General features: G+C 47.0%; 1 protein-coding gene across 1 annotated transcript; it reads right to left on the bottom strand.

Moving 5' to 3' along the window:
- Window positions 1–410: 410 nt before the first annotated feature.
- Window positions 411–1,231, bottom strand: LOC121572930 (septin-8-B-like). Its single transcript, XM_041884970.1, has 3 exons — window positions 1,134–1,231; window positions 903–999; window positions 411–786 (listed from the first exon to the last, which is right to left on the bottom strand). Exons 1-3 carry the CDS (start codon window positions 1,161–1,163, stop codon window positions 653–655), a joined length of 261 nt encoding a protein of 86 aa, XP_041740904.1. The 5' UTR covers window positions 1,164–1,231; the 3' UTR covers window positions 411–652.
- Window positions 1,232–12,201: the final 10,970 nt, after the last annotated feature.

The raw sequence follows: 12,201 nt of genomic DNA, 5'->3' as shown, positions 1-12,201 counted from the left end.
CGTTCAGTGTACGGACAGTGTCGTTGCATTTTTGGTGCACCAGAAGTACATTCATTTCCAATGGAACGCTACGTTTGCCTTGCAGCATTGCGTTGCAGAGGCAGTTGCAGTGCGTTCTGTGTGGTGCATATGTTGGATTTATCGAACATATGCGTCAAACTGTATACGTAGACGGCTTAACAGAAATGGTAGCAGAAGGTGAATGTTGAACTTTTGTTGCACACATATCCAGATGATTCTGCGTACTATGCAGAAATCGCTCCGCCATTTCCTGGTTGCTAAAATTCTAATAGTTTGCCTATTTTCAGTTTGTGACAAAACAAGCAAGTATAGTGTAGAGAATCATTGTACCATCTAAAACGCTGTGAAATATATTTTCCATATCCAAAAAATTGTATTTTCAGCTGGTGTACAAAACCGAAAGTAAAAGATTCCAAAACTAAACTTAAGAACGGGACACATAGAAATAGTGCACATTGAACAGATCTAATGCTTCTTAGACCTGCTTTAAATGCGAATTACAGATCTATAACTCACATTTCTATGTGAATTTGGTCGAGTCCCCCAAAAAGTTACATATTGCAGCTTTAAACAACACAAACTAGTTTATAATAGCAGCAGCTATTAGCAAGATATATATGTTTTAAAAAGATCATATCTCCTCTAGCTTGCAGCGGCAGTACAGTTCATAGTGACGTGTGTGAGTCTGCTCCCTCAGATCCTCCATGTTCACACAGATCAGCATCTCACGCAGCTTCACAATGTCACTGTGACTCTCATTCTCCACTGGAACACAGTCAGCACAGTTGATTTGTACCATCTTCTCCTTCTCCCCCAAACAGAGGGTCCCTAACACACACACTCTCTCTCTCTCTCTCTCTCTCTCTCCCGCTCTCTCTCACCTTGCACTATGCCCCAGGGGTACTGGCAAGCCTTCACCATTTTGTTTCCCACAATCACCTCCTCTGTACTGCCCACTACAGCAAATGGCAGGTGGCCCTGCACACACAAACACAAACACACTTCCAGTTGAGGAACAGGGGGGTATGTCCCAAATCAGGATAGAGTTAGCGAGCATCGTCTTAATTAAGATATCAGTTTTTGACTCGCTGGGCTATCCACGTGTAACGTACCAGCTGCCGAGCAACATCAGAGGAATACATAGTTTCGATGGAAAAAGAGACATTTCAAACAAAGTTGATGTCAGAATCGGAGAAGAAAACAGACTAAATTCGTTATTCTTCTTCTTCTATGATAGCATGGTGGTCTGCAAACAAACGTTTAAGGTGCATGTCGCCACCTACTGTGCTGGAGTGTGCGATCGCTCATGGTCTGCCTAATTCTGTACTACTAAGCAAATAAAATAAAATAAAATAATAAATCCCTACCAACTTCCAGCCCTGACATTAGGTCCACTTAGTACAGGAGCAGCCATGGAATCTCCATCATTCCACACTGTAGTTCCACCAATCTGTTTCACAGCCTCTGAATCATGACTGATTCTATAGAGCCTCTCTAGCGTCTCTCTGCACCTGGCATCCACCAAATGCTGCACTATGATCCCCCACAATTACAACACTTAACCTTCACATTACTCCCACATTCAACGTAATCATGTTCCCCTCCACATTTTACATTACATTTTAGTCATTTAGCAGACGCTCTTATCCAGAGCGACTTACAGTTAGTGAATACAATTATTATTATTATTATTATATATTTTTTTTCATACTGGCCCCCCGTGGGAATCAAACCCACAACCCTGGCGTTGCAAACGCCATGCTCTATCAACTGAGCTACATCCCTGCCGGCCATTCCCTCCCCTACCCTGGACGACGCTGGGCCAATTGTGCGCCGCCCATGAGTCTCCCGGTCGCGGCCGGCTGCGACAGAGCCTGGATTCGAACCAGGATCTCTAGTGGCACAGTTAGCACTGCGATGCAGTGCCTTAGACCACTGCGCCACATTGGCACATCTTTTCTTTCCTTTACACTGAACAGCTACATGTCCCATTTCTTTGGCATTTAAAACATCGCAATGGGGATGGGACAAATTATCTGAGATTGAAACTAAGGAATCCTATCTGTACTTTCCAGGCAAAACCTTCTCAAACCTCAACATCACTGATAAGCTTTCACTTCTTTGATCCTCTTTCCTACTGATCAACCTTTTGGCCTCAACCACTCTGCCTCCATTCACATTATCTTTAATATCATCTATGGGCATAGATAGTGGGACCCCAGTGATGACTCCCCTCAACCTAGCATAATTAAGTGCAGCTAGTTTGAAGTCTCTCCAGCTTCAGTTTGAAGTGATTGTGTTAGCTGTGTTGTTGGCTAGTGACGAGAGAGCACATTTTCTATGCCAGGTGAAATCGCACATCATTAGCTGATTGTTATTGATGTACTTAGTCTCGGGCCTAACAACACCCGTGCCAATATATCCTCTGGCATTATCACTTAAAAATTAATGATAGCGATTGCTGTAGGGAGACCTGCAAGAATGTGGGTCAAAAGGTTGGAAGCTAAAAGTGAAAAACAGTGTTTTGAAGGTAACTGGGAATCAGAGATAAATGTTTGTGTACTACATTTGTTTTATTTTGGGACTTGAATGTACAATCTTGAGCATTACTCTTTCTGATCATGGGCTGGTGTCAGCTGTATGGGATCTGGAGAGACACATTGTGGAGGATGAATGCTTCACTTCTTGATGAAGATGAATTTAGACAGTTTATTCATTCAGAACTTGAACAGTACTTATAGTTCAACCAAAAACCTGATGTTTCACCTGCTGTTCTGTGGGAAGGGGCAAAAGCTGTAATGAGAGGGCGTATTATTCCATATGCATCAGCAAGGGAAAAAAACAAAGTGAAATGATGCAGAAAATTGGAAGATGACATTGAGAGATTGGAAACCATGCATAAACAACAACAATCCCCCTCAATCCTCTATCAATTCAAAGAGGCTCATAATGCTGTTGATTCTCTGCTTACATTGGACATTTGAGATTTCTAAAGCAACGCTATTATGAGAATGGGAACAGAGCATGTCATTTACTTTCTTTCCGGTTAAGGAAACAACAGGCATCTACTGTAATTCAAAAGGTTAAAACAAATTATGTTGATGCACCCCTTGCTACAACACCCCAGGATATATCAGCAACCTCTGCAGAGTTTTAAAATAATTTATATTCAGATTTAGAAACATGTCCTGAACTTGATAAGCTACAAGGTTTCCTCCAAGGCATTAAACTCCCTCAGTTGACGAGCTCAGCAGTGATGGAACTAGAAAGACCTATATCAGAAGCAAAAATCAGAATAGCTATAAAAAAGCTCAAAAATAGTAAAAGTCTCAGGTTCTGATGGGTACATTAATGAATTGTATAAAACCTTCATGGACCATGTCACTCCAATATTAGTGGAAGTGTTTTCAAAGGAACTAGAAACCGAAGAGCTGCCGTACACTTGGAGATAATCTCTGATCAGTGTTATACATAAAGAAGGCAAAGATGCTACTAACTGTAGTTCACACCGACTTTTCAAAATGGCGGCAAGCATGTATTTTTTTCTCTGAACAGTGTTTGTAGCTGAAAAGCTTTTAGTGTATTTTTGTCTCTCTCCATGTAGCTTTCTTTCATCTGGTTGTGAACACATTGAACAATAGTGCAATATTGCATACAGAGTTTTTAAGGAGACATACAAAACAGGCCTGCTGAAACTTTTGAGGCCTGCTTGGATTAACCTTGGCACCGTATTCTGCACTGGGGCATTATCTGAGCAAATACTTGCCTTCTGCTGCTTTCATCTTTCCACTTGACATTGTGCCTTGGATGTTTTTGGACTACTGCCAAACTTGAACTCCACTTGGTTTATCCTACTTGGATTTACTCTTTTTGACTCTCCCGCGGCCTGGTGTAGTGCTTGCCTCCCTCCTGACTTCCACCGGCCTGTACTGGAAACTACATCCCCTCCAAGGTGCTTCTCTCCTGGCTATCATATCGGTAAAACGGCCTCTGGTGCGTTGCTGTTTTGATGGGTCCAGCATTTAATCGCATTGAGTAAGTCACCGCTCTCTCCTTGCTGTTGTTATGCTGGCAAGTTTTGTGCCTTGGTTGAATTACTTTTCCAAGGTTAGCACCATAGGGCATGAGGCCGCAGCCAATGTCAATATGGGGAACTCTCAGAGTAACCAATGATGGAATGTTATAAACTGACTTACATGGGCTTTGGTTGCTATCATGCAACACCCCAAGCCCTCTACATGATTTGAAAACCGAGGGGGTATTCAAGTTTATGGAATTCACAGTTGAACTAAAAGCAGACCATAGTGGGCTTCTCTTTTGAGCTAATACCATATCTAAGAGTGGAGTTCAAACGAATGGGTACAAGATTACAACTGACAACACCCCTGGCAGTATAGACAACAGTTCAACGATAATACTTAGAAAGGATGGCAGGTATTACTTGAGCGGGGCTTGGTCTGTCTCTGAGTCAATATCTTAATGTGGCCTTGAAATGTGGAGAGAGGGTATTTTGTTTCCAAAAAGTGTCAAATTTGTCAATAAAAGTTATGCCAACTGAGTGGCAGTAGTCTTTAAGACATATTTGAAGTGCGAAGAGCCTGCTGAACCTTTCGTGGCTGCGACACAGCTACGGCACAGGGCCAGAGATAATCGGCTGCTTTTCAGAGCCTTTCAGGATGTTGATCAGCTCAATAAAATCATGTTTCATTAGCTCTGATTTACCCTTTTTGATATCATTTGATCCCACATGAACTACAACAGCAGCAGCCCTTGGCATGGAATGGAAGAAATCCTGTGATATCCTTCGCCGTAGCCCCCGGGTAGCACAGGGTTTTTGCTCCAGGAACCGAGATGTGCTTTACCATGGAGCTACCAATAATGATAGCTGGAGGAAGGAGAGTGGCCGTGGACGTCCAGCCTTTTCTGAGCCTTCTTGAGGACCGACGGGAGATGGGGGACGGAGGACCCACATCATCAATAGAAGCCCTCCGAGCAGGGTGGGGAGAGCCCGGGGGGTACTGGCCTGTGGCTGAAGCCCCTAAACTGGACCCTCAGGAGACAGGGTAGAGGATGAAGGAGCAGGAATCTCTGGAAGCAGGTGAGCCAAACTGTTGATCAGCAGGATGGGATCCCCAAAAGCCATTTCAGCCCCATTCACCACAGACCGCTGCCCAAAAACTTTAGTGAACAGGCTTTTTTACATGATCTTTATTTTAGTGACCTCGATCGTATTTCAGCTATCCCTGAACCTGACATAGCTTTGAGCCTTTTTGCAGATGTCTTCAATACTATTGTATATAATCATGCTCCCTTCAGAAAATTAAGGGTTAAAGCTAGATCAAATGCCTGGAACACTCCAGAATTATCAGAAGTCATTCATAAAAGAGATTATGCTTGGGTCAAGGCCAGGAACACAGGCATAGGCCTGGATTGGCAATCTTTTAAGCAACTGAGGAATCATTGTGTAAAACAAATCAGAAAGGCTAAATCTGATTATTATGTAACCACTCTTTCGGATTGTAATGGCAACCAGGCTAAATTCATGAAAACTGTCAAATCCCTGAAGGGTTCTACCTCCTGCTCTCTACCACAACAAAATAATTCAGACACTGGCCTTGTTACAGAAAAATATGCCATCATTGATGCATTTAATCATCATTTATATTGGGCTGGATGATGATAGGGGAAACTTGCTGAATGATCAGAGAAATAATAATCAAAGCTTTTATTTTAGGCTATTGACAGAAAAATAAGTCCTGGATGCTTTTCTAGCAATAGACAACAAGAAATCCATAGGGGCCGACCAATTAGATCCTGGTCTGCTTAAGTGTGAAGCGCCTATCATTGTTGGCTCAATAACCCACATTTTCTTTTATTTAACGTTGTTATCAGGAAATATTAAAAAAGTATGGAAATCAGCTCTTGTGCTGCCACTCCATAGTCTGGCACGGTGGATGCATCATAATACACATAAAACCTAGCGGTAAAACCCAGTGGTGGAAAAAGTACTCAATTGTCATACTTGAGTAAATGTAAAGATATCTTAATAGAAAATGACTCAAGTAAAAGTGAAAGTCACCCAGTAAAATACTACTTGAGTAAAAGTCTAAAAGTATTTGGTTTTAAATATACTAAAGTATTACAAGTAAATGGAATTGCTAAAATGTACATTAGTATCAAAAGTAAAAGTCTAAACCATTTATTGTCACAAGCTGGGCTAGAACTCCGGTCTCAGATGTGGGGAGCTGGGGGTTCTACCCCTTAGCCACAGAGGAGGTATAGTTGGACCCAAATGAAACACCCAAGGCAATACTCCAGGTAATTAGATTTAATGTAACAAAAAGGTTCTTTGCACTTCAAAAATAGTCCAACAAAAGTTCTTCTCAGAAAGAGGTATATTAACATAGGTAGAGTAACAAAACAGGAGGCAAAACAAAATAACTCCACGAGGGGAGAAAAACAAACTAAAGATAACTTAGAAAAGCTTACTTGGAAAGACACGGTGGGACAAAGCAGGAGACACATAGCCAGGACTCAAAAACCAAGTGAGGAACAGGGGGAAAAAACACAGCTAAAATACTCTAGGTGAAACAAGGCACAGGTGACCTGGATCAAGCTAATAAGGACACACGAGGAAGAACTAAGGCAGAGGGGGAACACAGATGACCTCTAGAGGCCCGGAGACAAACAGGAGGCAGGAAGCTGACAGGACCCCCTCCTCTAGGAACGACTCCTGACGTTCCTTCCAGAACACCCTGGCCTCAGGGGTGCGAAACTCTCGGATCAAACCTGGGTCCAGGATGTCCTTGGCTGGAACCCAGGAGCGCTCCTCTGGCCCGTAGCCCTCCCAGTCCACCAGATACTGCAGAGAGTTCTGGACCCTCCGGGAGTCCAGTATCCGGCGGACTGTGTAGGCTGGCTGGCCGTCAATGATCCTGGGAGGTGGCGGGGGTCTGCGTGGGGGCAAAGGGAGAAGACAAGACAGGTTTAAGTAGTGAAACATGGAAAGTGGGGTTAATTCTAAGGGAGCGAGGGAGAACCAAACGATACGAAACAGGGTTAACCTTTCTTGCTATGCGGAAAGGGCCGATGTATTTCTGGGAAAGCTTCTTGGATTCGACCCGGAGGGGCAGGTTCTTAGTGGCCAACCAAACTCTCTGACCAGCTCGGAAACTAGGGGCCGTCCGGCGGCGGCGATTAGCCTGACTTTGGTATCTCTGGGAGGTCCGAAGGAGGGTACGCCTGGCCTTCTTCCAGGTCCGCCTACAGCGTTGGACAAAGCGCTGGGCCGAGGGAACACCAACTTGCGCCTCTTCCTCTGGAAATAATGGAGGGGTGTAACCGAACTGGCATTCGAAGGGGGACAATCCGGTGGCTGAGGACTGGAGGGTGTTGTGGGCATATTCAGCCCAAATGATATAGGTGGCCCAAGACGTGGGATTACTGGCCGCCATACACCGCAGGATGGTCTCCAGATCCTGATTAATCCGTTCCGTTTGGCCATTAGACTCTGGATGGAACCCCGACGATAGGCTGGCTGTGGCCCCAATAAGCCTGCAGAAGGCCCCCCAAAACCGGGACGAGAATTGGGGACCTCGGTCGGAGACCACGTCCAGGGGAATACCAAATATCCGGAAGACATGGTTCATGAGGAGCTCAGCAGTCTCCTTAGCCGAGGGCAGCTTGGGCAGGGGAATAAACCGGGCAGCCTTAGAGAACCGGTCTACCACCACTAGGATGACGGTGTTGCCCTGGGATGGAGGAAGTCCCGTAACAAAGTCCAGAGAAAGGTGTGACCATGGCCTTCGAGGAACAGGTAAGGGATGGAGCAGTCCCTGGGGTCGCTGGCGTGTCGACTTTCCCTGGTTGCACACAGGGCAGGCCTCAACATAGACCTGCACATCCTTCTTGATGGACGGCCACCAAAACCGCCGTCGGAGGAATTCCAGTGTGCGAGCACTGCCTGGATGGCATGTCAAGGGCGACTCACGACCCCACTGCAAGACGCGGGCCCGAACAGAGAGAGGAACGTACAGGCGACCGGCAGGACCACCGCCTGGATCGGGCTCATGGACAAGGGCCTCTCGTACCCCTCTTTCAAGTTCCCACTGAAGAGGTGCGACGATCCTAGACCTCGGAATAATCGATGCCAAGGGCTTCTCTAGTACCTCGGGAGAATAGGCTCGAGACAGGGCATCCGGCTTGACGTTCTTGGTGCCAGGTCGGTAAGACAGGAGGAACTGGAATCGATTAAAGAAAAGGGACCATCGTGCTTGCCGAGGGTTCATCCGCTTAGCCTGTTGGAGATATTCCAGGTTCTTGTGGTCTGTGAGAACCTGGAAAGGATGCTGAGCCCCCTCAAGCCAATGGCGCCACTCTTCCAAGGCCAGCTTAACCGCAAGCAACTCTCGATCCCCCACGTGGTAGTTGCGCTCGGCCTCAGACAGGCGGCGAGACATGAAGGCGCAAGGGTGTAATCTCCCATCCTCACCCCTCTGTGACAGGACGGCTCCCACCCCCACCTCTGAGGCGTCCACCTCCACCACGAAAGGTCTTTCTGGGTCAGGGATCACCAGAATCGGAGCAGAAGTGAAGCGGCGCTTGAGATCCTCGAAGGCCCCTGCTGCTTCCGGACCCCAGTGAATCTTGGTCCCTCCTCCCTTGGTAAGCGTCGTCAAAGGGGCTACCACAGAGTTGAAATTCTTAATGAACTTCCGATAGAAGTTAGAAAAGCCAATGAACCGTTGAACCTCCTTGACCGTGGCAGGTGTGGGCCAGCTGTGGACCGCTTTGACCTTCTTGGGATCCATCTCTAGGTGGCCGGGAGTGACAATAAACCCGAGAAACTGAGTCTGAGAAACATGAAACTCACACTTCTCAGGTTTAACGTAGAGGTGATTGTCAAGGAGCCTCTGGAGAACCCTGCTAACATGCCCCTCATGCTCCTTCAGTGACCTCGAGAAGATGAGGATATCGTCCAGGTACACGAAGACGAACAGATTAAGCATATCCCGGAGAACATCATTAATCAGGGCTTGGAATACTGCGGGGGCATTGGTGAGCCCGAACGGCATCACCCGATATTCATAGTGCCCCGTGGGCGTGTTGAACGCCGTCTTCCATTCGTCCCCTTGCCGGATCCGCACGAGATGGTAAGCATTGCGGAGATCCAGTTTAGTAAAAATGGAAGCCCCTTGAAGCAGCTCAAAAGCAGTGGCCATGAGAGGAAGGGGGTATCGATTCCGAACCGTGATCTTGTTGAGTCCCCGGTAATCAACACAAGGCCTAAGACCCCCGTCTTTCTTTTCAACAAAAAAGAAGCCCGCCCCAGCCGGGGAAGTAGAGGCACAGATGAGGCCGGCTGCCAAGGACTCCTTAATGTAGGTGTCCATAGCTGCTTGCTCGGGGGAGGATAAGGAAAAGATCCGACCTCTAGGAGGGCAGCAACCAGGGAGTAGATCAATGGCACAGTCATACGTGCGATGAGGCGGTAAGGAAGTAGCCAGGGCCTTGCTGAACACTGCCTTGAACCGATGGTAAACACTGGGGACTCGGGAGACGTCAACAGACTCTTGAAACTGGGTACTAGGGGCTGAGGGACTCTGAAGCATGCAGGTGAGTTGGCAAGTGGAACCCCAGTTTAGAATGGTGCCAGTAGGCCAGTCGATCTGGGGATTATGTCTGCATAGCCAAGGGGTGACCCAGGATAATAGGATACTCGGGAGAGTCAATGAGATAGAAGGTCTCCTCCTGCTGGTGTTGAGAGATAGTAAGTCGCAGGGACTGAGTCGCCTCAGTAACCTTTCCTGGTTCCAGAGGTCTGCCATCTAAGGCTGTAACTGCCTGGGGGTTGAGGAAGTAGTTGTGTAGGGATCTTGAGTTCCTTAGCCAAGGTTACATCCATGAAATCACCTGCGGCACCGGAATCGATCATAGCCTGGACCCGATGCTGGTGGCCCTCCCAGGACAGAGTGGCTGGAATAGCTAGGACAGCGTTAGTAGGAGGAGCTCTAATTTTCCCCATCACAACCCTCCTGTAGCTGGGCGGGGACAGGCGTTTCCCGAAAGCTCGGGGCAAGTGGAGCGGAAGTGGCCGGCAACCCCGCAGTAGAGGCACCGACGCTCCCTCATGCGACGTTCCCTTTCGTTGGGAGAAAGCCTGGAACGGCCTAACTGCATGCTCTCCGGGGAATCCTGGAGCAGTTCAGGAGCCGGGGAAGCTCTGAATGACGGAGTCCAAACAGGAGAAACAGAGCTGCTCAGAGGAACCTGGGACTGAGACACCTGGCGGCGAGCCGTTCTCCGCTCTCTTAGACGATTGTCCAGGCGGATGGCCAAGGCTATGAGGGACTCGAGATCTCCAGCTGGTTCTCGGGTGGCTAACTCATCTTGAAGGGGCTCAGATAACCCTCCCTGAAAACAGACCCTCAGCGCTTCATCATTCCATCCGCTCCTTGCTGCTATGGTCCGGAATTCAATGGCAAAATCTGCCGTGCTTCGGGGACCCTGACGGAGAGACAGTAGGCGCTTGGAAGCCTCCCGCCCACTGACAGGATGATCGAACACCCGCTTGAACTCTTCTACAAATGCAGCGTAGGAGTCACAACAGGCCTCCTGGGACTGCCACACCGCAGAGGCCCAGGCGAGCGCCTTGTCTGAAAGAAGGGTAATGATGTAGGCAATCTTGGAACGGTCTGTGGGAAAACTTGAGGGTTGGAGCTCGAAGGTGAGGGAGCATTGGGTGAGGAAACCCTGGCAAGAGCTTGGATCCCCAGAAAAGGGCTTGGGAGGTGGTAGTCGGGGCTCCGCCACTGGAGAAGGCCTGTCGTCACTGGGGGTGACCTGGAGGAAGGGAGAGGACCAGGGAGGCGTTCAAAGAGCTGGTGGAGGGAACTCATCATTTCGGCCAGGAGTTGAGAATGACTAGCCATCAGCTCTTCTTGTCGGCTGAGAACGGCTTCATGGCGCTGGAAAGATGCCTCATGCCGAGTGATCACCGCCAACAGGTCCTGGGAACTGAGTGTTTCTGGGTCCATGATTGACTTGGTTTTTCTGTCACAAGCTGGGCTAGAACTCCGGTCTCAGATGTGGGGAGCTGGGGGGTTCTACCCCTTAGCCACAGAGGAGGTATAGTTGGACCCAAATGAAACACCCAAGGCAATACTCCAGGTAATTAGATTTAATGTAACAAAAAGGTTCTTTGCACTTCAAAAATAGTCCAACAAAAGTTCTTCTCAGAAAGAGGTATATTAACATAGGTAGAGTAACAAAACAGGAGGCAAAACAAAATAACTCCACGAGGGGAGAAAAACAAACTAAAGATAACTTAGAAAAGCTTACTTGGAAAGACACGGTGGGACAAAGCAGGAGACACATAGCCAGGACTCAAAAACCAAGTGAGGAACAGGGGAAAAAACACAGCTAAAATACTCTAGGTGAAACAAGGCACAGGTGACCTGGATCAAGCTAATAAGGACACACGAGGAAGAACTAAGGCAGAGGGGAACACAGATGACCTCTAGAGGCCCGGAGACAAACAGGAGGCAGGAAGCTGACATTTATTTTAAGCAAACCAGATGGCACATTTTTCTTTTTAATTGACAGACAGCCAGGGGCACACTCCAACACTCAGACATAATTTACAAATGAAGCATTTGTGTTTAGTGAGTCCGCCAGATCAGAGGCAGTAGGGATGACCAGGGATGTTCTCTTGATAAGTGTGTGAATTGGTCCATTTTCCTGTCAAAATGTAATGCATTCTTTTGGGTGTCAGGGAAAATGTACGGAGTAAAAAGTACATGATTTCCTTTAGGAATGGAGTGACGTAAAAGTAGGCCAAAATATAAAAGTAAAGTACAGTACAGTACAGATATCCCCAAAAACGACTTAAGTAGTACTTTAAAGTATTTTTACTTACGTACTTTACACCACTGGTAAAACCCTGTAATGGTTCCAATAATTTTTCCCCCATTCCTTTTTGGGTCTGGGATTTTATAACTACTTCATATAAGGTCTGTGTTTCGTTTAGGCTTACCCTGGCGTGACGTTTTGATAGCCATGTAATTCTCTTGCGGACAAGGTGAGTTTTATCGATATATTCACCTCAATTTACTCTAAAAAATTCAAAATGCTAATTACAACAGAGAAGACCTCAGCAAGACTACAAATTCCTGCAGGAAG

The sequence above is a fragment of the Coregonus clupeaformis genome, chromosome 8 (assembly GCF_020615455.1).
Source record: "Coregonus clupeaformis isolate EN_2021a chromosome 8, ASM2061545v1, whole genome shotgun sequence".
Classification (NCBI taxonomy): Eukaryota; Metazoa; Chordata; class Actinopteri; order Salmoniformes; family Salmonidae; genus Coregonus; species Coregonus clupeaformis.
Note: the sequence above shows the minus strand (reverse complement) of the source record. Positions and strands in the feature narration are given on the sequence as shown.

Coding starts and splice junctions, on each gene's coding strand:
- LOC121572930 (XM_041884970.1), bottom strand. CDS start 1,163: ATGTATTCCTCTGATGTTGCTCGGCAGCTG. Junction 1,000..1,133: donor CTGATGTTGCTCGGCAGCTG/GTACGTTACACG, acceptor TTGTGTGTGCAG/GGCCACCTGCCATTTGCTGT. Junction 787..902: donor CCCCTGGGGCATAGTGCAAG/GTGAGAGAGAGC, acceptor ACTGTGTTCCAG/TGGAGAATGAGAGTCACAGT.